The following is a 22,028-nucleotide window of genomic DNA, read 5'->3' as shown; positions in this document are numbered from 1 at the left end:
AAAATGGCCCTGAAGAGATGTAAAGCCAAGTGCAGTGGTGCTGGTCTGGACCAAGGACTCCATACAGCGACTGCAGGATTGCCACGAGTGCACAGATTGGGACATGTTTGAGCACATGTGTGGCAGCTACTGTATGTGGCATCTTTTCTTTTATTTTTCAGAAGTCATTAACTCAACAAAACGTTCCTAAGGTGTGGAAATAATCAGTTGTCCTCTCAGTAGCTAAAGTCAAATCTCCTAGTTCACTCAATGATTACAGACCAGTAGCCCTCACCTCTCTGGTTATGAAAAGTTTTGAACAGATTGTGAAAAATGGGATTGTGGCCAAAGTGCAGGATCAGCTAGATCCATTCCAGTTTGGTTACAGAGCAGGTAGGGGGTTGGAAGATGCTACAGCATGCATTCTCAATCTTGTCCTCCAACACATTGGAGGAAACAAGACACATGCTAGACTGCTGTTTGTGGAATTCTCCTCTCTATTTAATTGCAACCTCACCTACTGGCTGCTAAATTATTGTCAAACTTTGATCTCTATCTTGATCAAACATGGTCTCAATCTTGTCAGTTGGGCTACTGATTTCTTGACGGAGCCCAGAAGGTGAGAGCCAACAATGTTTTATCCAACAAAAAGCATTCCTCTACTGGGTGTGCAAGTCTGTGCATTGTCTCCCTTACTCTTTGTCCTATACGCAAATGATTGCAAGAGTTATCACCACTAAAGACACATAATCGAATTTGCAGAAGACTCTGTCAGTGTTAGCCTGCTGCAAGCAAATGAGTGGAGCCACGGACCAATCGTTGATGAGTTTACCACCTGGTGTGAACAAAACTTCCTCAAGCTAAATGTGTCCAATACTAAAGACATGATAACTGACTTCAGGAAAAACACCCCCACTCCCACCCCAACCTACAGTACATCGGGGGAGATTTAGTGGAGCTAGTGGAATAATACAAGTACTCAGGGACTGTTCTGGACTTCAAGATCAATTTCGAAGCCAATACTGACCTGATCCTCGAATAAGGTCAACTGCGTCTTTTTTTCTTAAGGAAGCTTAAGTATTTTAAGGTTGATGATTCATTGTTGATTTTGTTCTATTGGCCCTTCCTTGAATCTGTTCTAACTTTTACCCTGAACTGCTGGTTTAGCAACCTGAATCTGAGAAGCAAGAACAAACTGGGCAGTCTTGGAAAATATGTCATTAGTGCTGATCTTCCAGCCTTCTCCTCCATCTATCATTCACGCGTTTTGCATAAAGCAAACATGTTTACTTCTATTTTGTGGCCTTCTATATTCTCATTCCATTCTTCTATTTACTTCTCTTATCGAGTGGTAACATGACCAGCTGGTGATTGTCTGGAAATCCCCAAGCTGGGGAAACTTATCTCTTTAAGTGTAAAAAATAATTTGGGTTATACATGTGTAGTGTGCTCTCTGAAGGCACCAGTTCTGTAGGGTTTGGGCATTTACTGGGACAATTATTAATTGTAGCAGTAAATCACAAAATTGATTCTTTTGATGGCTTTAGAATCCAACCATGCGATATAACTCAAACAACGCACACACACAGGTACTAATACACGAGGATACATTTATTAATACATAGAATATGCATATAAACCTAACAGATCTTATCGAGAGGGTTATCAGAATACAAAAGGTATATATTCAGTCAGTTACAAAGTGTTACACATATCAAGAGGACATACGTTCAGTATATCATTCATTAAGACCGTTTCATAAATGAACTTGGTTATAACTTCTACATTAGATACTCAAAACAAGTACATAACTCTTAGGAATTAAATTGATATCAACTGGTTGGGATAACAATTGAATTCTCGAGCTGTAATGCATTGAAGTTGAATACTCATCCAATCTCTGGGGATTCAGATCTCCTGCGGGCACAAAGAAACAGTTGCAGGCTGTTGCTGTCCAATCCGCGCTCTCTGGCTCGGTGCCAGGCTGTGCTGTGCAGCTTGCGACGGTGCGCTGCTGATGCTCACTGACCGGCTAGTTAGTGTTGGCTTTAACTAGCAAAGTTTGTGCACAGGAGAAAAGATGACTGTGGGTCCCAGCAAGTCAGGAAGAGGACCGGTTCGTTCCTGATGAAGAGCTAGTTCTGAATAGTGATTCAGCTGTCCACAGTTCTGACCTGTTCACGAGGCCTGCTGCTGGTGCTAACCTCGGGTGGATCCTCTGGTTACTCTCTGGCAACCTCCGCTCTACACTCTTAGAACAAAGGAAAGTTCTGGCACTCGGACACACTGGCCGTTCCGTGGTTGTCCGGGCTGAGTCTCAGGATGGTCAGGAGGCGCGCTGCGAGAATGTCCTGCCCTCGGGAGCCTTCTGCTCCTGGGCCGTCCTGCCCTGGAATTCTCCTTTGAATTCCCTTTAGAATAGTCTCAGAAGTCTACTGAATCTCACAGGCTCTCTGTGTTGCCTGTTTTTACCTGGAGGAACTTCAGCTCGTTCATTGGCTGAAAGTTCCATGGGCATCAGAGTCCCACGTGGGTTACTCGGCCCTACCAGTCCCTGATTGGTTGATCAAGGTGAGATATGAGTCACTTACTCCTGACACTTAGGAATGCAATCCAGATGTCCATCTGGCACTCCCTAGACAGATAGGCGCCAATGGATGACCATTGATCATGATAGCCAGGCTTAGCTAAGTGCATCCCCCTTTGGGAGCTGTCCCTTATCAAAGGAAACCTTAAATCAGCCTGCATGAATAGTTTCTCTGTGGCTGCACCACAGAGATGAACAGAGATGGGGCCTCATTTGGGAAGGCTCAGAACACTTAATTCTTTCTTATTAATAAGCCTCGCCGCTACACATGAAAAGCAAATGTGAAAATACTCTGAAAAAGGAAATATGATGGTATTACTTTAAAGCTAGAACAATAAAATCGGAAACAGAGAGATAGAAGACTACTGAAAAAAAAACCTATGTATTCATATTTACACATTATTGGCATGTTGCAGACAATGTGGGCAAGCAATTAAAAAGACAAACAAAATGTAAGGTACAGTACATTGTAAGATCTTGACAGAAGAGAACCAGATTTGCATGTAACCAGGTCCACCCCCATACTGGCCCAAAACATAGAATGTACAGTATGAGTAAAACACTCAAGTAACCCTCTCATATATGATAATTAAAGTACTAATGCATTGTGTTTAAGTTAATAAAAAAACATTGATCAACTAAAACAGACATCGGTAATCACAAACTTATACAGTACTAGTCAGCTAGAATAAAAAAACAAAATGTGTCCAGCGGCTGTCTGTACCTTCTCTCTGCCTCTGTGTATGCCCCACTGTAAAGGAAAGGCCAATTAAACCATCTGTGAGCCTGCAAAGTTGTCTCCAGCCTGTCATTGTCCACACCACAGACAAGAGCACAGGAACATTCGTTGCAATAGAAAAATAAGACCACATTGAGATGCAGGTGGTGGGTAGTGGGCAGGGATAGGCTCATTCACTACCTAGATTCCCCTCATGTTCCTAGTCTGTTGCGCAGTTAACATGAAAATTGGTCTTAACAACCTTCAGCTCAGTTTCATCCAGCTCTGTTCTACTTACAATACCCTTTTGGCCAGACCAAATCGCAAATAAGTTGATCTGTGGAAGTTACAATTAGCAAATGTGGAGACCCTACTATACAGTTAAAAGCTTAGAATTTCATCAAGGGATAGAACATAGTCTGTTAAAATGATAAATTGCATTAGTAAGGCCTTTATTTGGATAATACCCTACAGTGACAGAGAGATCAAACCTTTTTAGTCTTGAACAGATATTATTTAAGGAAGAGAAGATATTGGTTATTAGAAATCATCAAGGGCATTAACAAAGTCAACCTAGAGAACCTCTTCAGAATACAGTGAAATTTTAACCAGAGGACACATGCGTAAACTACATAGAAGTGCATTTAAAATTGATAAGAGGAAACACTTCTTCACTCAATTGGTTGTCACAGTATGGAACAAGCTATTCAGCCATGTTTTAGAAGATTTGTTTCAAGAAATGGCTGAATGCGATCCTTGGATCAATGAGCTACTTACTACCAAACTGGCTAGTGGAATGAACTGGCTTCTCATTTGTAATCTTTCTTATTTTCTTGTATTACAACATACTGTTGTATACTGAAACTGCAAGCTTGTGAAGCACACAGTCCTTTGTTATTGAGAAACTCAGGATCCCTTTTCTCTAAAAAGCTTTAAGCTTGGAGTTAATTAGGCATGTAGCATATAGGCATGCTACTGTATAATAATGTTCACATAAACCCATGAAATATTAGTTTGATAAATGATGCTTGAACCTCTTATCTAAAATGATTAGTGGTATGTAATTTGAAGCAAAATTTAATTGCTTATAAACATTCAGCTTAGTCTATTTCTCAGTCTTTACCACTCACTTACCCAAAAAATCAGTGATGACTGTATTGATCAGAAGATGCAAGGATTCTTATTGTTCAGTGATGAACTGAAACAGATTCCTAATTTCTAAAATCAGTTATTTGCTACATTTATTCTTTCCTATGTTTTAGAGCTTTGCTCCAGCACTGTGGAGTTCTGTTTCAGCTTGGGATATTGACATACATATACTTTTACTGTGCTTTAATTGTTTTAGTTGGTTAGGATTTAATTGTTTTTTTTTGTTCAGATATTCAATTTACATAACTATTTTCTCCACTTTAATAAGTATGAAATTGCACAATGAAAGTACTGTATATACAAATGAATATAGGCAGATACCACTTTCATTAAAAAAATGCCTACTGAACAAAATCTCCCTCCCATTTATGACTGTTTTTAGTTCCTCTTAGGTAAAGTATAATGACAAAACATTGCATGTGCCTGTGACACAAGACCAAGCACAGCAGAAGATGTAATGAGGTCTTAAAAGTGAGAAGTGGAGGACACTTGCAGCTTTGAATTGGAATTGGCTTTAGGCACTTCACACAAAACCTGAATATGGATGGTAGGAGTAAATATTCTGCTTGGTACTATATAAGTATGTTTTCAGATAAAAAAAAAATTAAATAAAAATTCCAAATATTGGTATTTTTAATGTGTGGCTTCACATACTGTTTAGAATTTTTTATTCTTTATGAAAAAAATTATCTGAAGTAGGTTGTATATAGGTTTGTGTAAAATAATTTGTGACTTTGATATGTTTGGTTACTTCAATGCAAATGTTGCCATCACAATTTTGCCTTTTTTTTTCAATCTTTTGCTGAGAGATAAAAGTGCAAACTTTTCTCCATATTGTTTTCCATTAAAAGAGCCATAGCTGAAAAATTAACTGCTACCTTCACCAAGTCAATCAGACTGAAAATGGCATAGTAATTTTATTTTTGCCTTCTAAATACAGAAATACACCTTTGTGGTCTCATCTTCATAATTTTACTAAAACATTTTAGCCAATAATGAATACATTTTGCTCAGGATAAATTTACCTTAATGTTTTGGGACAAAAAGAAAGAAGACAGAAAGGGAATTGTTGTGAATGTTTGCTGTTGTGGATATGACCTTCTGAGTGATGCAAGGATTTCATTAGTGCTTGTTTAAAAGACATCATCAGTGAAAATTTTAAACTTGAAGGACTTCTTTGTCATTGTTTAGTTGAGTACAAACTCTGTGGAGGACTTTTAATGGAATAGGGAACTGGAATATACAGTATATCTGGAATACACCATCCATCTATTCATCATCAGTGCATTGAATTGATCTCATGTAAACAGTAAAAAATACCCATTTAAAAAGTTTTCTCTCACAGCTAATCTAGAGAAACTTTAAGACCATACTGTTTTTTTTTCTTTTTTTCATTCTCCTGCCTATATAAAGAAATATATTTTTATACTTTGCACACCTCATTAAATTAATTTATTTCATTTCTATTTTACTCAACAGGTCCAGATACTGCTTTAAGATTAAACTTTGAAGACCTTTATATTTTATTTAACAACTTTTCAGATTATGAAAACCTGTCAGGAAATAGTACTGGGACTTTTCTGATCGATCAAAACACCATCATCTGCCAAGGACCTCATTTCGTGCCAGCTGTGAATTCAGCCATCTGTGTTGTCTATTTCCTGATCTTCCTGCTTGCCATTCCTGGGAACATTATAGTTGCCCTGGTGATTGGATATAACTATAGATTCTTGTCGCCCTCTGACATCTACCTCCTTCATCTGGTAGTGGCAGACACCCTCTTCGCTTTGAGCATCCCCTTCTGGGCAGTGAGCACTGTGCACGGCTGGGTGTTTGGAGATGTCATGTGCAAACTGGTCAGTCTGATCCAGGAGGTCAATTTCTACAGCAGCATCCTGTTCCTGATGTGCATCAGCATTGACCGCTACTTGGCCATTGTTTGGGCAGTGAAAGCCCACAGAAAAAGACGGGCGCTCTGCAGCTGGATGGTGTGCTTCTCTGTCTGGGTTCTGGGGGCTATTTTTTCCTTCCCTGTCCTCTTCAATGACGCATTTAAACCTGTGAACTCTGACAGAATTGTATGTTACGAATACCATAACCCAGAGAGTGCAGATCAGTGGAAGCTTGCCACAAGGGTTCTTAGACATGTCCTGGGGTTCCTCTTACCTCTGATAGTAATGCTTGTGTGTTATGGTGTTACCATTAGCCGACTGCTTGGGACACGCAGTTTCGAGAAGCAAAAAGCTATGAGGGTGATTGTGGCTGTGGTCATTGCTTTCCTTCTGTGCTGGATGCCCTATCACTTATCAGTGATTTCAGACACCATCATCAGGTCTGGGCTCATCTCGTACAGTTGTGAGACACGCAATTCAATTGATCTGGCTTTATTTTTCACCCACAGCCTTGGTCTGCTTCACAGCTGCATCAACCCTGTCCTCTACGCATTCGTGGGACAGAAATTCAGAAGGAACCTTTTAAATCTGCTTTACAAAATGAGGGTGCTAGAACGCAGCTCTTTGTCCAGATCCAGCAGATCTACGTCCCAGACATCAGAAGTAACATCAACATTCCTATAATCACAGTGGCACCCAAGAAAATATAAAAAATCAGTTAAAAAAAATCTTTATTTTTTATTGTGTAGTCTATTTCTGCAGACTGTTTATTTTTACACATAGCATTTGATAATTGAAAATAGCATATATTATTTTTTTCATAAAACGCCATTACAAACTCTCACAGATGTTCTTATATTGGGATTAGAGACTTATGTATTATCTATATCTGTATATACTGTATAGTTGAAATAAATACATTTTCCAAATATTGTTGTGCTCATTGTTTATTTTTATCTTATACAGTTAAGATATTTAATTATATCATGTGATTGATTACAGTACTTTACTGTGGTTTGGAGCTCAGAGAAACATCACAGAACAATTAGCCTGTTACACTAGACCCCCTCGGACACCCAATAACACTCAGTTCTCCTGCATTGAGTTGTTGGCCTTTTAGTATAGTGGAATTATTAGCAGACATTGTGAGACTTTATGCTGGGAGAATACCTGGTGATCACATCTCAGCTAAGGATGATCTTTGCACATTAGGCCTTGGTTAAATTTATTTTAAAGTCACTGTTTGCCAACACCATTTTGTCACTCTGCCCATTAATGAGTCTATAAATGATTACTGTAGGTGTGTTATCATGAATACATTTTTCCTACTATACTAAATACTAATACTAAAAACATCAGTGGGTGATGTTAGTCTTTACTCGTTTACCTTTACTCTTATTCTTATTATTACTTTTACTTAAGTCAAAGTAAAGTCAAGCCAATAAAACTATAGTATTTATTTGATCTGACCTGTCACTCCAGTAAAGCACAAAAACCAAATGTCTGAACCTGCTCTTCCTATCATACTGAGAAGTATTACTATCACAACAAGACATCATCATTTGGTAGAAGGCTCTAGGGATCCCAAAATGTCCATAAATATTATTTGATAAATAATTGGCGGGTCAACATACTAATTTTATCCCAATTCTTAGCAATCTTTCAATTAAAAATTATAAAACATTTTTTTAAATCAAAGAACATTTGAGCAGAAAGAAATACACTGACACAAAGTGCTGTGTATAATTATTTCTTCAAGAAAATAAGAAAGATGATTAATGAGAGGAGGCCAGTCAGCCCAAGTATCCCTTTTGGTAGTTGGATCACTGTAAGTGATCCTGCTTTATTTTTTGACTCTATGATTTATTCCAGCAAATGTACAAATTTTAATTTGTAATTTTAATCTTGCCTGCAGACTGTACAGGTGACAAAGTGGAATGCTCCATAAAGGTGACATGATGGAAATAATCCATAAACATGTGCTGAAGCACTCAGAGCTACTGAAACCTTGAAGAAGGCTCCACAGCCGAAACGTTGTGTTTTCTCTCTTCTCTTTTCAGCAGGAAATAAACCTATTACTTGTTCCTTTGCAGACTACACATGCTGATGCAGCTACCCACCTGAACCATTTATATAGATTACATCTAAATGTGATAGGTATTGGGTGACTAGAGGCAACAAATTACAAAGAAAGTACAAATGTTTAAATTAGAGTGAAAATATTAGAAAATCAGCAAGGAAGATGAACAGAAAGTAGAGCCAAGAAACCTCAGGAAAAACAATGAAAAAACAGGCAATTGTGTTCTTATACCTCAATGACAAGGACATTAGGAGAAAAAGGAAATGAAGCTTCTGCATTATAAGATAATTAAGAATGTGCAATTATATGTAATTGCAATCACAATATATGTCTAAAGTACTCCCCATTCATAACAAGAGCAACAGAAGACTACCACATAATTTGCCAGTGATACCTTTATTCCATACTGTATAAGTGAGAACTAAAGTGGAGGATCATCTACAGTACATGAAAGAAGGATTCTTGAGGAATTCCAGCACAGATTTATAAGAAGCAGGTCTTGTGTAACTAACCTGTTAGAGTTATTTGAAGAAGTAACATCACTAATGGATATAAACAGAGCATATGATACACTATACTGTAAATACATGCATTGAAAGTATTGGACAAGAAAACCAAGAATACAGATAAATGTTGATCAGGGTGATATAATTTATGGAATGTCACAAGCAATGTTCCCTCTAATTTTTAATGGCCTGTGTGTGCAAAAATTGCAAGTTGTGCAAATTTTTTCCCAGTGACAAAAACTTGTGCGCACTAAATTGAGTGTATGTCAAATTATAAACCAGAATTTTTTTGGGGTTAATATAATCTTTCTCATAGAAGCATAGAGATCCAAAAGACTGGGACACTGATTCAACAAGCCCAGTCATAGAGACTGAGTGTTGAGCGAGCATGAGCAGTGAGATGCAAGACTACGAGAGCATACAGTAGATATTGCTTATCGAGTTGCAATATTAATGCACACAGCCAAGTTGGGCCTCTCGCACCCAGTCTCATGTGGTCAAATTAGCCAGTCTCATGTGGATGACCATGTTTGTTTTATTATTATAATTTGTTTTGGAATTTAGTTTTTTGTGCGCAGTTCAATTTCCTATGTGCGCTGATTTCATAACCTGTGTGCGCATATAATGTTATGAGTTGTAATATAATGTTGTGAGTTGTACATAATGCATTATTTATTGATAATAAACAGTTGTCTTGACTAGTTTGACTCTCATTTATTGCTGTTTCACTGGAGATGTGCCAGAGAATTAAAAAAATCTAATTTTACTTCATGCTTAGGCTATTTCCTGCCCTCTCTATTTTGTAACAATATAAAACTGGAAACAATGAGTGTAAAGTAACCATAAGTATGAAAAAATGGGTTGTTTAATGCCTAAACTATGCAAAATTGACATGTTGTTCATATAAGGCCTGTAATGGTTTTGCGACAGAGTAAGCATGATTAAGCTGCCTCACAAAGTAAGACTGGTTACTATTGTTGAGACAACTATATAATGAGTTAATAATTTATTATAAATTATTAGCTTTATCAAGAACCGAAATGAGAAAGATTTCTAAGTCGTTTATTTAACCTTCCTGAATCTTACTTTCCATCACAGTGCAGTATAATTTATGTGCAAATCTTGTTATCTCGTTTGCCAGCTGTCTTATCTGGTGCTTGATTTCGATTTCTTTAGCATAGATTGTTACTGTTTCTTTATTTTGTTCTTTGAGTTTTCATATCTCAAGTACAAATCAAATTAAACAGGAAATGGTTTACAACGATTTAAATGACATTTTGTTTTTATATTTTATTTAATAATTGCGGATGGATGATAGGGGTGGTGTGGTGTTGCAGTGGTTAGCACTTGCTGCCTTGCAGCACAGAGGCCCCGTATTCCATTCCTGGGGTGCTATCTGTATGTATGTTTTCCCCTGGTTTGTCCTGGACTAGTGTGTAGAATTGGCTCTGGGCCAGCATGAGGTGGCTGTTGAAAGAGGTTTGCTAATAGTATAGATCAGTGGTTCTCAAACTGTGGTACGCGTACCGGCAGTGGTACGTGGAGTGCCGCCAAGTGGTACGCCAAGTGACCATGGAACTGTATCGTGTGCGCTGAAAAATCGGGACGGGTTTTCAAATTTTTTATTTTAATACGTGTCGAATACGCAGCCTACGTACTACGATACAGTGCGCGCTAATACTTCAGTGGACACAAGAGATACTCTGTAATTCTATACCACTCTATAGGAATGCGTGCTAAGGATGCAAGTGACCAATTGTATTTAAAAAAAGCTACTGTATCTCCAGCAAATTGGGAGAAAAGAGAATGTGCGTGATTTTGGAACAATGCCAACGTTGTAAAAACAGGAATGCATAGAAATACGTGCTACCAACGCAGGTAATCTTGTGAGCACACGAAAGCGTGATAACAGAAAAATATTTAAGAACTGTTCTAATTTGAGAAAAATACACCGAACGTCTCTGTGTTTCGCTCCCATACGCATGAAATAAAAACTTTAAATAAATACGGAAATAAAAACGGAAACGCGGAAAAATGCAAGCTTGCGGATTGCTAAAGCAGGTAAGCTTCACTATTTTTGAAGAACCTTATTTACCGTTGGCAAAAGAGCTGACACATATTATGTGTAGAGAAAAAGCTGCTAAACAGCTCGACCTGCTGCCCCCCTCCCCCTGAAAGACACAGTCACTCATAGAATTATCGAAATGAAGGATTATATCAAAAGTACACTGATAGAGCGCGTTAAGATGAGCAGATGTTTTTCACTGCAATTAGATGAGTCTGTAATTGATTTGGCCAATTTGCTCGTTTACGTTAGATACGAGTTTGAGGGCATGTCCCATGAAGACTTTCTGTTCTGTAAACCGCTACCAACAGGAACTACAGGGTAGCACATAGTTCAGCTTCTGAATGGATTTATCAAAGAGAATGGCCTCGACTGGATAAAATGCGTCTGAGTTTGTACAGACGGTGCTAGAGCAATGACAAGCCGACACAGCGGTGTAGTTGCACGAATTAGATAGGTTGCTCCAGAAATTAATGGACGCATTACAACATCCACCACGAGACCTTTGCCGTCAAGAAAATGCCTGACGATTTAATATCTGTTAGACTCTGTTGTATCAAGGCTCGAAAAATTAATTCACATCTGCTTTGCTCAACTAAACAGGCTCACCCTCTCACTGAAATGGTGCTTTTTTATTAGTTGTTGTTAATGTTTTTTTTCTGTAAAACACTTTGAGAAGCCACGCTATATCAAATAAAGTTTATTATTATAATATTAATTATGTGTATGTGTGAGTGTGTGTGCACGAGCGCTCATGTGGGTCATTGAGAATTTCTGGGGTTCCTATGAGATGATGACTTGTAGGTGGTACTTGGATGCTTTGGTTGGATTAGGGGTGGTACTTGGTCCAAAAAGTTTGAGAACCACTGGTATAGATGGTTTCTGCCCTCTAGTGGCTTTTTGCATGAAGTGTAAAACTGTGCAAAGTCAATGACAAAATACATCAAGTGTTGGTTCCCCTGGTTTGTGTTATTCAGAAAAAAACTGGAAGCCACATTGATTTCACATTTAGCACTGAATTTGTTTTGTGATACCTTACATCGAGCGCAAGCCCTCTTGAAGAGAAGGATATCCTGCTGCCCCTTTTCATTGTTCTTTTTGGTACCTTTTATGTATTTTATATGTGGCCTCATAAACAGGTTTCTTTTTTCAGTCACAGAGTCCTTTCTGATCAGTTAATTAAATGTATGGAAATTATTCCAAATAAAAGAGTCTGGAATTTTAAATGAATTTTTTGATAGTTTCAATAAATCTCCAAATGAAAGGAAATTGCATTTTTTTGTCACGACCGTAAGTCCCTCCTCTTAAGGGCGGTCCAGCTCTTTCCTGTTTTGCTTGATTTTCCTACACCTGCCCCCTGTTTCAGCCCCTCCCTATAAAAGCCAGACACTCCTACCATTCTGGGCTCAACTTTGGAAGACGGACGCCCGGAAGCCCGCGTACCAGCGAGTCCAGGAAAGGCACGACGGCATAGGCTTCGCAACAGCATCCTGACCATCTGGGTTCGGGGCTTGGAACACCTGGCCCAGTTACCCCTTTTTATTTCCCCGACCCTTCACCGGATCCCATTCCGACTTTTAACTTTTGTCGTCTCTGTCATGGATGGATCACCCAGCTCCGGACTTTCACCCACTCTGGATTTCCCTTCAGACTCCTTTTGGACTTGTTTGCCTTGGCCACGCCCCCCCAAGCACCAGTGCACCGTCAACATGCCCCCCTGTCTCCCAGCCCTGTTCCTAGTCTTCTCTCCCCTGTGTTTGTTGCAGATTCCTTCCGGAATCTATCGTCTGCATAGGGTCCTGAAAAATGCTTTGTGACATTATTATTATTAGTAGTAGTATTATTAGTATTATTATTAGCCCATGACCTTAACTCTTTAAGTGTTGTAGGTCAAGATTGAAACAGGAACTCTGCTATCTCAACACATAGTGTGGGGACCAACATGTACGATAGATAACAGTGTACTTATTTAATATAGACTACACAACTGATCAGGGAGCTGCATATAAGAAATTAGATCAGTTGTAGGGGAATAAAGAATGATTATGAAAAATAGGAGACTCCCTAGGCTTCCTTGTTTCCTTTCAGAAGGCTATTAATATGAAAAGGAATAAGTAAAGGTTTATTCAATGCTGAAAAAATGGGGAAAGGAAACACAATGTTTCAGCTGTGGAACCTTCTTCAGGTGTTAATTTGTTAACTATTCATTTAAAAGTTTTGTCATCAGCACAATGAAACTCAAGCAAGCAATATTTTCTGCTACTGTATATCCTTAGAGAGAGTCTGCTTCATGATAGGAACTAGAGTGTGTTTGGAACAGATAAGCGTTTTCTGATAATACAACACGCATTAACTGTCATCAACAACTTAAAGTCTTAAGTTGTTAAGTCTTAGTAAAAATATTACATAAAACATTTCAACTCCTAAAGAAATTCCTTGTCAAAGACACTACTACATGTTTTCAACGCTATATGTTATGAATATGTTTACTCAAATGTAAGTATCTGAGTTTTATATTTTTGTCAGGGAATTATCTTAAAATGTTATTAACTCATACTGTAGGTATTTAAACTATGCTTTAAATCTTAATAACTTCACAGGATTTGATATGTTAGATTGACAGCCTTTAGGGTTTACACTATTGGTTTAGTTTCAAGCATTTGTCAGCTTACTTTACATTCATGGTTAAATTAACAAAACAACAGCAGGTTATTATGGCATTGTAAAAGTGGCACAATGATTAAGTGTATTTGGGTGTTTTTGTAATCTACAGCACCTGTATTTGAAATTCTATTTGGATGTATTGAGAGATAATTAAACCATAGAATACTACTTTGGAACAACTAAATAACTACATGAAGCATTGGAACCATATAACCCCATGAAATGATAAATGTACAATGCATAGTACAGAGTATTTAAGGAAGATAAAAGTAAAATAACACAAAGTTTAAGGACTCTGACTTAAGAATTGGAGGTATAGCATACATATCATGAAAGTAATCACAGGGCATTATAAGTAATAGTACGAACAGCTCGAGGTCAATGATTTTACACTTTTCAGCATTTTAGTATGTTTTCTGGACCTCCTAACTGCACTACAAGCCTTACACCAACAAAATATATTATTTTAGCAAAATATTAATACATTTCTCAATCCATCCAATTTCAAAATGCTCTAATACAGTCACAGAGGGAGTTGGAGCCTATCCTGCAAGCACAAATATATTTATTGGAATGTAAATCCAGAGTCAGAATCTCCTGAGTTTTACATACTTTGACTTACATAGACTTGATGGTTTTCTTAAGTGCCATTTTTAAAAGTAGATAACCTTAGAAATGTGAATATTTACCTGATATAGAATCTAATGAGTGTGTGAATTTAGGTACAGTATGTATTGTAGATACTATTTCTTTGTCTTGATGTATGTACATCTGAGATGTTTCCCGATTATTTTCAACAATGTTTAACCCTATTCACATTGCTCCTCCTCTTTCCTTTGGAAGAAACTGTGTATTTTTAGAAGGAAGCACCAGGTTGCACCAGACCAAATGAAGAAGAAACACTTGTAACATGTACAACAGTGTTACCATAGCAGACACAAACTATTGCTTGTCTTTAAAACAGAAGGTTGTTTCCAGCACTCTGCACGCAGATAATGCATAATTGTGATGCATAATTGCATCAATCATTTTGATTAGGACTTTGCTGTACCCTGCCTAAACAAAAGCAGAGCTATTCTGTTTTGTATTTATGGTTTTAAGACATCAAAGACAAAAACTCAAGAAAGTCTGTGACAGGTAAGATTTTAATCTCCATTTACGTGATTTGCAAATAAAAAATGAAGATGAGAATTAGAGGTAATTTATGAAATGGAAGATGTGTTTTAAAATGAAGTTAAATTGTCTACTAGTGAAGTTCTAAATGTGAGTTGTAAATAAAGTAACAGGAGATTTCTTAATTTAAATTGTATTACTACTAAAAATGATATTCTTGTATAAGATGGATATTTATTATTTTATGATTGCATATGTAAAATTGAAATTGGTGTTTTTAAATGTGTTAATTAAATGACTGAGTAATCACCAAATTACTACTCCATGAAGGAAAATAACAAGCAGTAGATAAAGCAAATACCAAATTTATAAAGCAGGAAGTTCTAAATGTTATATTGTAAGCATTTCTAAATCACATTCTTAAGATTTAGATTACAGTTGTTTAGTTAAAATAGTAATTTATGCTACAAGAAGTGCTTGTAAAGCACTTCTTTAAGAATGTTTTATTTAAAACATAAATAAAACAATGGGGGGGGGGAATGAGCAAACACTCTTGCACATGTACCCCTGTTGAACTATAGGAAACAACTACAGTACTGTATATGGTCAGCACAAATATGCTTCTTCAAAAAACAAGAAGTAATGTTGTTTCAGTATGTCCAGATATCACCCTCTTTCTTATCTAGTTTTCACACTTTACTATTACTACTACTAGCATGGCTCCTATTACTAATACATTAGAAATCATTTCTACTTTAGATTATAAAGGAATTAAGAACTGAGCGCACTGAAGCAAATCACGTGAATTCATAGTGGTTTTTTTTTAGGTCATAATAACAGTTATAAGAAAAGGAAACTTTGGAGAAACCTTGTTTGCTTTTTGCCTAAGCAAGTCAAAAAAGAAAATTAGTATTATTGTACTATTAGAAATAATACCAATAAATGTCCATTGAATCTTACTCTATTAGTTACTTATAAATTGAAAATGTTGCAAAGAAGTAGGTAGTAGATTTTTTATCCTCATTTCTTGAAACCTAGAAATTCCACATTTTGTTTATAACTGTGTTATACTTGTTCCTGTATATGTACCTTACATCTTTCCACTATGTTTATTGTGTTACAGAAATACAGATACACAGCTTGGATCTATTTAAGAACTGCACTTCCAGTTGCAAGTATGCACATAATGTTTTTTTAAACAAACACTAAAACTAATTCTCTACAAAATATAATGATTTCAATTATTTCGTTGTTGATGCTTTAAATTATTCATTGCATGTATAATTTAATCAATGTTGGTTGTTAATTGATTTGCAATGAAACATTAAATGTTCAGATTACAAACTTTCTAAATCGCAACACATCAGATATGTTCAGTCAACTTGTTTTAGAGAATAAGACGTTCAGATAAGGCAAGATGACCGATACTGTATTAAGATATAAATGGTGTTTCTCATTTGGATGTCATGCTAATCAATATCATTTGTGTGTTTTGTAACAGGAAACCAAGATGACATTTTTAAACTTAACAGATTTGGACTTCAGTGACTTCAATTACTCTTATGATGAGAACAGTACTTTTGATTTCGATCTATCGTCTTCTCCATGTTCCCAATCCTTTTTTGCCTTGAAAGGTTCCATTTTGGTGAGCATTTATACCTTTGTGTTTCTCCTCAGTCTGCTGGGAAATATACTAGTAATATATGTGATCTGCTGCATGGAAAAGCAAAAATCTTCCACTGAAATCTACCTATTGAATTTGGCCATTTCTGATCTTTTCTTTGCCTTAACTCTTCCTTTCTGGGCAGTTTATGTATATTCAGAATGGATTTTTGGGGACTTCATGTGCAAGTTAGTGTCTGTTATGCAAGAGGCAAACTTCTACAGTGGTATTTTGCTTCTGGCCTGTATCAGCATTGACCGCTATTTGGTGATTGTCCGTGCTACACAAGCTTTCACCAAGAAACGACTACTTGTGCGCACCTTGTGCATTGGAGTTTGGCTGATGGCGGCACTGCTTTCCTTGCCTTTCCTCATATACCGCCAGGCTTTCTATTCAATGTCCTACAACAGGACAGTGTGCTACGAATATAGTAGTGCAGAAGAACTGTACAAGTGGAAGGTGGTCATCCGTTTCCTGCGACACACTGTAGGCTTTTTCATCCCTTTAGTCATCATGGTTTTCTGCTACGGCTTCACCATGAAAACCCTCTTTCAGACCAGAAGTGGGCAGAAGCACAGAGTGATGAGGGTGATCTTTGCTGTGGTACTGGCCTTCGTCATCTGCTCGTTACCCTATAATGTCACTTTGTTTGTGGATACCTTGATGCGAGGAAAGGTCATCACGGAGACATGTTCTTTACAGAATCAGATTGATGTCACCATACAGGTCACCCAGATTCTTGCTTTTATGCACTGCTGCATTAATCCCATCCTGTATGCGTTCATTGGCCAGAAGTTTCGCAACAGTTTCTTCACAGCTCTTTTCCGACATGGTTTCATCAGCAAGAAAATCTTGTCGACATACCGACGGGACTCTTCTCACTACTCAACATCTGGAAATACATCTACAACGCTGTAGACCTTCGTGTTTGGGAGATTAAACATTCTACCCCAGACTGTGAGCAACAGTGATTGCAGATCGAAAACAATAACCTTTACATTGCATTCATTGGCAATATAACAAAATAAAAATAAAAGCAGCTGGTCTGAGAATACATGAACAAACATGTATTTGTTGTAAGGCATGTTCAGACACCAGACATTTAAATTGAAACTTGTGTTTTTATTTTCATTGTATATTACCTTTTAATATGCCTTTTATATTTTGAGAGCAGCATTTTTTAAGTTTGTAGATTTGTCAGTTTTGGATATACTGTTTGTATTTCAGTTGCACAGATATCACCATATTGAAACGACAACTAACTTGAGCAGTAGAGGGTTCTCTTAAACTTTTAATTTCAGCCTTCTATCCAGTCCATTTAGGGGCTTAACAATATGAACTTATTAAAAACTTTTGCAAATTATATTATATTATATACTATACAGTATGTCATGTTAATGTCCTGTTGAAACTGCTTTTCATATCAAGCAAGAATCATAGTAAACATTACCCTTTGAGGAATTGAGGGAACAACAATGCTTTCCTATGAGAATGCCATATTTCCACAGTTGTGATCTATTAAAGATATATAACCTCAATGCCATCATTTAGACTTCCAAAAATACTACAACATTGTAATGAAGTCTCTAACATAATATTTGAATAACAGCTATTTTAGCTAATAAAACTTGTTTTTTTTTGCACTCAAAAATTATTTATTGATATTACTGTTTAACTACTGATGTATTTTATCCATTTATGTTCAATCTTTGTCCTGGTAAGAGTCACAGTGACATTATTCATCTTCTTTTCCAATAAGAATACCAACATAAATACCATTCCCAGTCTCTTCAACATTACATCATAATAATAGGAAGTATTTGCATTGTTTTGCAATAGACTTTAGAAATGTTTGAAACCTGTGAAACAGAAATTCTAAAAAACCTCAAAAAGTCCATTACTGAAGTACTAAAATATGGTGCTGATTTAATCTTTTTAGCATCAAGTCTATAATCTACAAGCACAATTCTATTTCAAGAAATAAGGAGCAAAGACAAGCATAACGCATTGACTTCTAAGTCACTTATCAGGTGTGTTAATTCGTTCAACGAGCACAAAGAAAACATCATCAGTTTATAAGTTAATTTTTTGCATTAGCTGAAAACTGAGTTTGGTGGTGATCACAATCAACACATTTCTGTGGTCCATTTCTATGCTATTTTTTCATTGTTTTGTAAATTAAAACCAGCATAGCTACTACTGAAATGGTATTACATATATTGTAACTTTAAACAGAAAGCAGTGAAAGTCCATGGAAAGGTAACCATATGTTCTAAATGAGATGCTCTTTAAGTGGATCTAAATAGAGCAATCACATTCTAAGTCATGAAAACTATTCCAACTGATGGGGGATTCATCACAAATGTGCACTTCAGGTGTCATTTCTATGTAATACAATAATTTGAAAATGTGATATTATGTGTCACTTTCCATGTGTTTTTACATCTCCTTCTTCATTCCCAAACATTTTTGTTCCACAGTGTGCTTTTATTCTATTTTATTCTTGATGTTGAGACTACTAAAATGATATGGAATAAAGGAGAGAGTTAAAGAGCTGCAGTCGAATGGATTTTATAGACTAGCCTAGTAACATGCAAGTGATTATACACTTAAGTTGTCAATCTTTTAAAAATGTTTACTGGTATCTTAAGGTAATAGTGGTCACTATGGGCTCAAGGCAATTATGATGTTTTTATCCAAAATCATCTCTATTTTTTTTTTATTTAACACATCACCTGCTTAATCACAACGTAATTGTTCCAGGTCAAATTGGAATTTAATGATGGCCTGCAAAACGTGCAGGATTGGGGTTCTCCAGAATAGCTGCTGGAAATCTGTGTTTAAAAAAGAAAAACCTTGCAGTTGATTCGTTGTAGATTTTCTTCACTTTCATACATTTATTTTAGGTTGTTTATATACAGTACATAAGTATGTTTATGCACCGTGCAATGCAAAGGTATTCAGACCCTTCATATGGTATCCCATTTTGTGGAATTACAAAATAATTAGCCCCAGTTTTAATTCTTTGGCTGAATGAAAATTGTTTCCCACTAGTAATTGTCTATACTTTCCTCCATCCATGTCTCTTTTAATGCTTACAATACCTTTCAGGCCCTGATGAGAAGGAGCACAACCATGCTTTAGTGCATGGGTGGTATTGATTTGGAGGTGTGCAGCGTTGCAACTGCACCTAGCATTTAGACCAAAAGGTCCAATTAGACCTCATCTGACCACAGCACCATTTACTACATTTTGGCAGGATCTTTCAGGTGTTTCAAACTTGATGCAATCTTTAAGGTGACTTATTGTTGGTAATGGCTTCCTTGCACCCTGTCATATAATCTAGATATTGTTAACTGATGGGCATTTTTTATCTCAGCCACTGTTTCAAAGTTTCATTGTCCTCACAGTGGCATTCCTCACCACTTTCCTCCTTGCCTGGGGCCACCTGACCTAAACAGAATGGCTCATACAAGCTTGTTGATGTATTTTTTGCATCTAAAATAATTTAGGGTTGCCATAGCAAAGTGTTTGGATATTTGTGCAATAATGACTTTTCCATTTTTCTTTCATGTATATTATCTGTTCACATTTTCCCTTTTGTCTTTTGCTTTGAAGACTTAAAGTAGGTTCTGTACATAACAAATAGTAATTGAATTTAAAAGTGCCATGACTGCAAGCTTTAAAACAACAAAATGTAAAAACTGTGCAAGTGTCTGAATTATTTCACCAGGAATTGTATATACTGTATTTGTCAATCTTACAATAAATATTTTCTTTTCACTAAATCAATGTTCTCTCAGCTCATTTTCAAGGCATGTGCAGAGCATCCAACAACTGAATTTCTACTGAAATGTAGAATTTTTTTTCTTGTGAGAAACTGTATTTATTTCTCTTGAGAAAGTACCTCTTATTTTCTCCGAGTCATCTTGGAACAGAAAAACCTCCATTCCATTTCTGCACTGTGTATGTTTAAAACCTACCGTATGAACTAAATTTTAACTAATTGCAAATCCAGCAGTTTAGTTAAATTCGAATGAATGGGATAGAGGGCCGAATATGTATAGAGTATTTGGTGTGACTCGCCCAGCTGAGGGAATAGCACTCTGCACTGGGATGATGAGAGCAATTAATGATCTAGGCCCAGTACATGCACAGTATTTGTTTGCATTGGTGAAGCTCAGGAAGGAGTCGCTCATTCCAAGTAGGAGCCCAAAGATCTAGAGAAAGCTTGAGTTCCAGCGGGTTCCAGCAGCACTGATGATTGAGACATACTATACAGATACCAGCTGTAGGAGGGGGAAAAGGAGGGGGTAACCCAGTCATAGTAGCCGTAGTTAAGGGGCACCAAGGGCAGTGGGGCTGTTAAATGCAGTGGCCCAGACCCAGTGCAGACTTGACACTGAGGACTTGCACCTGTAGGGCAGAGTGGGCATCAGTGACTAGTGGGGTTTCACTCATTTATGACTAATAATTTATATATAATTAATGTAATGCTAAATATGTTAACTGTTTTAACAAAGTTATATCTGGTTTTAAAATATTATAATGTGTTTAGTAAATTTGCACAATCAGAATGTTTATCAAAACAAATTGTTTATATTAATTTATTTTTACAGTGATACTTGTAGGACAGGTGAATGTGAGAAAAGAGACTTTTAATACATATTGAAGTTATTTATTACTACATTATTTCAAAACATGACTTTATAGTATATTATTATTTTTAAAATTATGTATATTGAGGTATTTATCTGTTTTAATGAGTGAAAAACTAAGTGCTTCTTGAAGTCAGGAAATGTATCTTCTCAAAGAGATACATTTTCCAGGGCTGTGTGAAAGCATGAAAAGCAGGACAGGATTGTCTAGACTGAATATGTACCATCTTAAGTCCTGTTTCCAGCATTGCTCAATTTCCTGTTGGAGACACAAGTTCTGTTCTCAGTGTCCCAATTCACAACCATGGTGTAGCGGAGCTTGTTGCGGCACAGTGACGTCACTGCCCTCCCTGCGCATAACAAGGAACTCAGCTGCCCAGGTCTCCTTTAGCTCAGCCAGCAGGTTCTCTGTTGCGTGACAACAGAGGCCTGGTGTCACGGACGTCCAAAGGGACTAACCGTGGGGAGCAGGAGAGCAGAAAAAGACCCATATGCGTAGCGGCGAGACGGGAAAAAGGCCCGGGCTCATTAGTGCAAAGAGTTCAGGAATGCCGTATAGAAACCTATGCCCTCAGGGAGCGGACGTGGGGCGCCCTGGTGCTAGGCGGGTCTCAGGACATCCGAACGTCAATGCTGAGCGAGGACAGAGTGCAAGACCCGGAAATATATAGCCCAAGGGAAAGAGAGGGACAGGAAGGACAGCAGACCGGAAACTAGGGACAGGACAGAGAAGGAGCGCCCTCTGGCTGCAGAGGGCGTGACACCTGGGTTCGCACACTGGTAGTGAGGAGTGAACCAGCAGGGCATAGCGGCGAGGGCACAATTCTGTGCAGAACAGCAACGGTCACAATAGTGGTGTTCTAGACTGTGTCATATCCTGTGGCTTTATTGTCTAGAATAAAATCTGTTAATGCATATGTTTAGGGATTGACATGCACCAGAGATCTTTGCTCA

General features: G+C 37.3%; 2 protein-coding genes across 6 annotated transcripts; both read left to right on the top strand.

Moving 5' to 3' along the window:
* The first annotated feature begins 4,835 nt into the window (after positions 1-4,835).
* On the top strand, positions 4,836-7,232 carry cxcr1 (chemokine (C-X-C motif) receptor 1). Its single transcript, XM_088604947.1, has 2 exons — positions 4,836-4,980; positions 5,913-7,232. The coding sequence occupies exons 1-2, from the start codon at positions 4,974-4,976 to the stop codon at positions 7,007-7,009; spliced, it is 1,104 nt and encodes a 367-aa protein (XP_088461073.1). The 5' UTR covers positions 4,836-4,973; the 3' UTR covers positions 7,010-7,232.
* Positions 7,233-13,313: 6,081 nt separating this feature from the next.
* On the top strand, positions 13,314-20,204 carry cxcr2 (chemokine (C-X-C motif) receptor 2). 5 transcript variants are annotated; one of them, XM_088604944.1, is made up of 4 exons: positions 13,315-13,472; positions 14,742-14,777; positions 15,877-15,928; positions 16,255-20,204. In XM_088604944.1, exon 4 carries the CDS (start codon positions 16,264-16,266, stop codon positions 17,332-17,334), a length of 1,071 nt encoding a protein of 356 aa, XP_088461070.1. In that variant the 5' UTR covers positions 13,315-13,472; positions 14,742-14,777; positions 15,877-15,928; positions 16,255-16,263; the 3' UTR covers positions 17,335-20,204. The 5 variants fall into 5 exon arrangements, with proteins under 5 accessions (XP_088461072.1, XP_088461070.1, XP_088461069.1 ...); XM_088604943.1 differs by having other exon boundaries at positions 14,679-14,777; XM_088604942.1 differs by having other exon boundaries at positions 14,484-14,777.
* The last annotated feature ends 1,824 nt before the right edge of the window (positions 20,205-22,028 follow it).

This window comes from Lepisosteus platostomus, chromosome 14 (genome assembly GCF_059453375.1).
Source record: "Lepisosteus platostomus isolate fLepPlt1 chromosome 14, fLepPlt1.hap1, whole genome shotgun sequence".
Taxonomy (NCBI): domain Eukaryota; kingdom Metazoa; phylum Chordata; class Actinopteri; order Semionotiformes; family Lepisosteidae; genus Lepisosteus; species Lepisosteus platostomus.
Note: the sequence above shows the minus strand (reverse complement) of the source record. Positions and strands in the feature narration are given on the sequence as shown.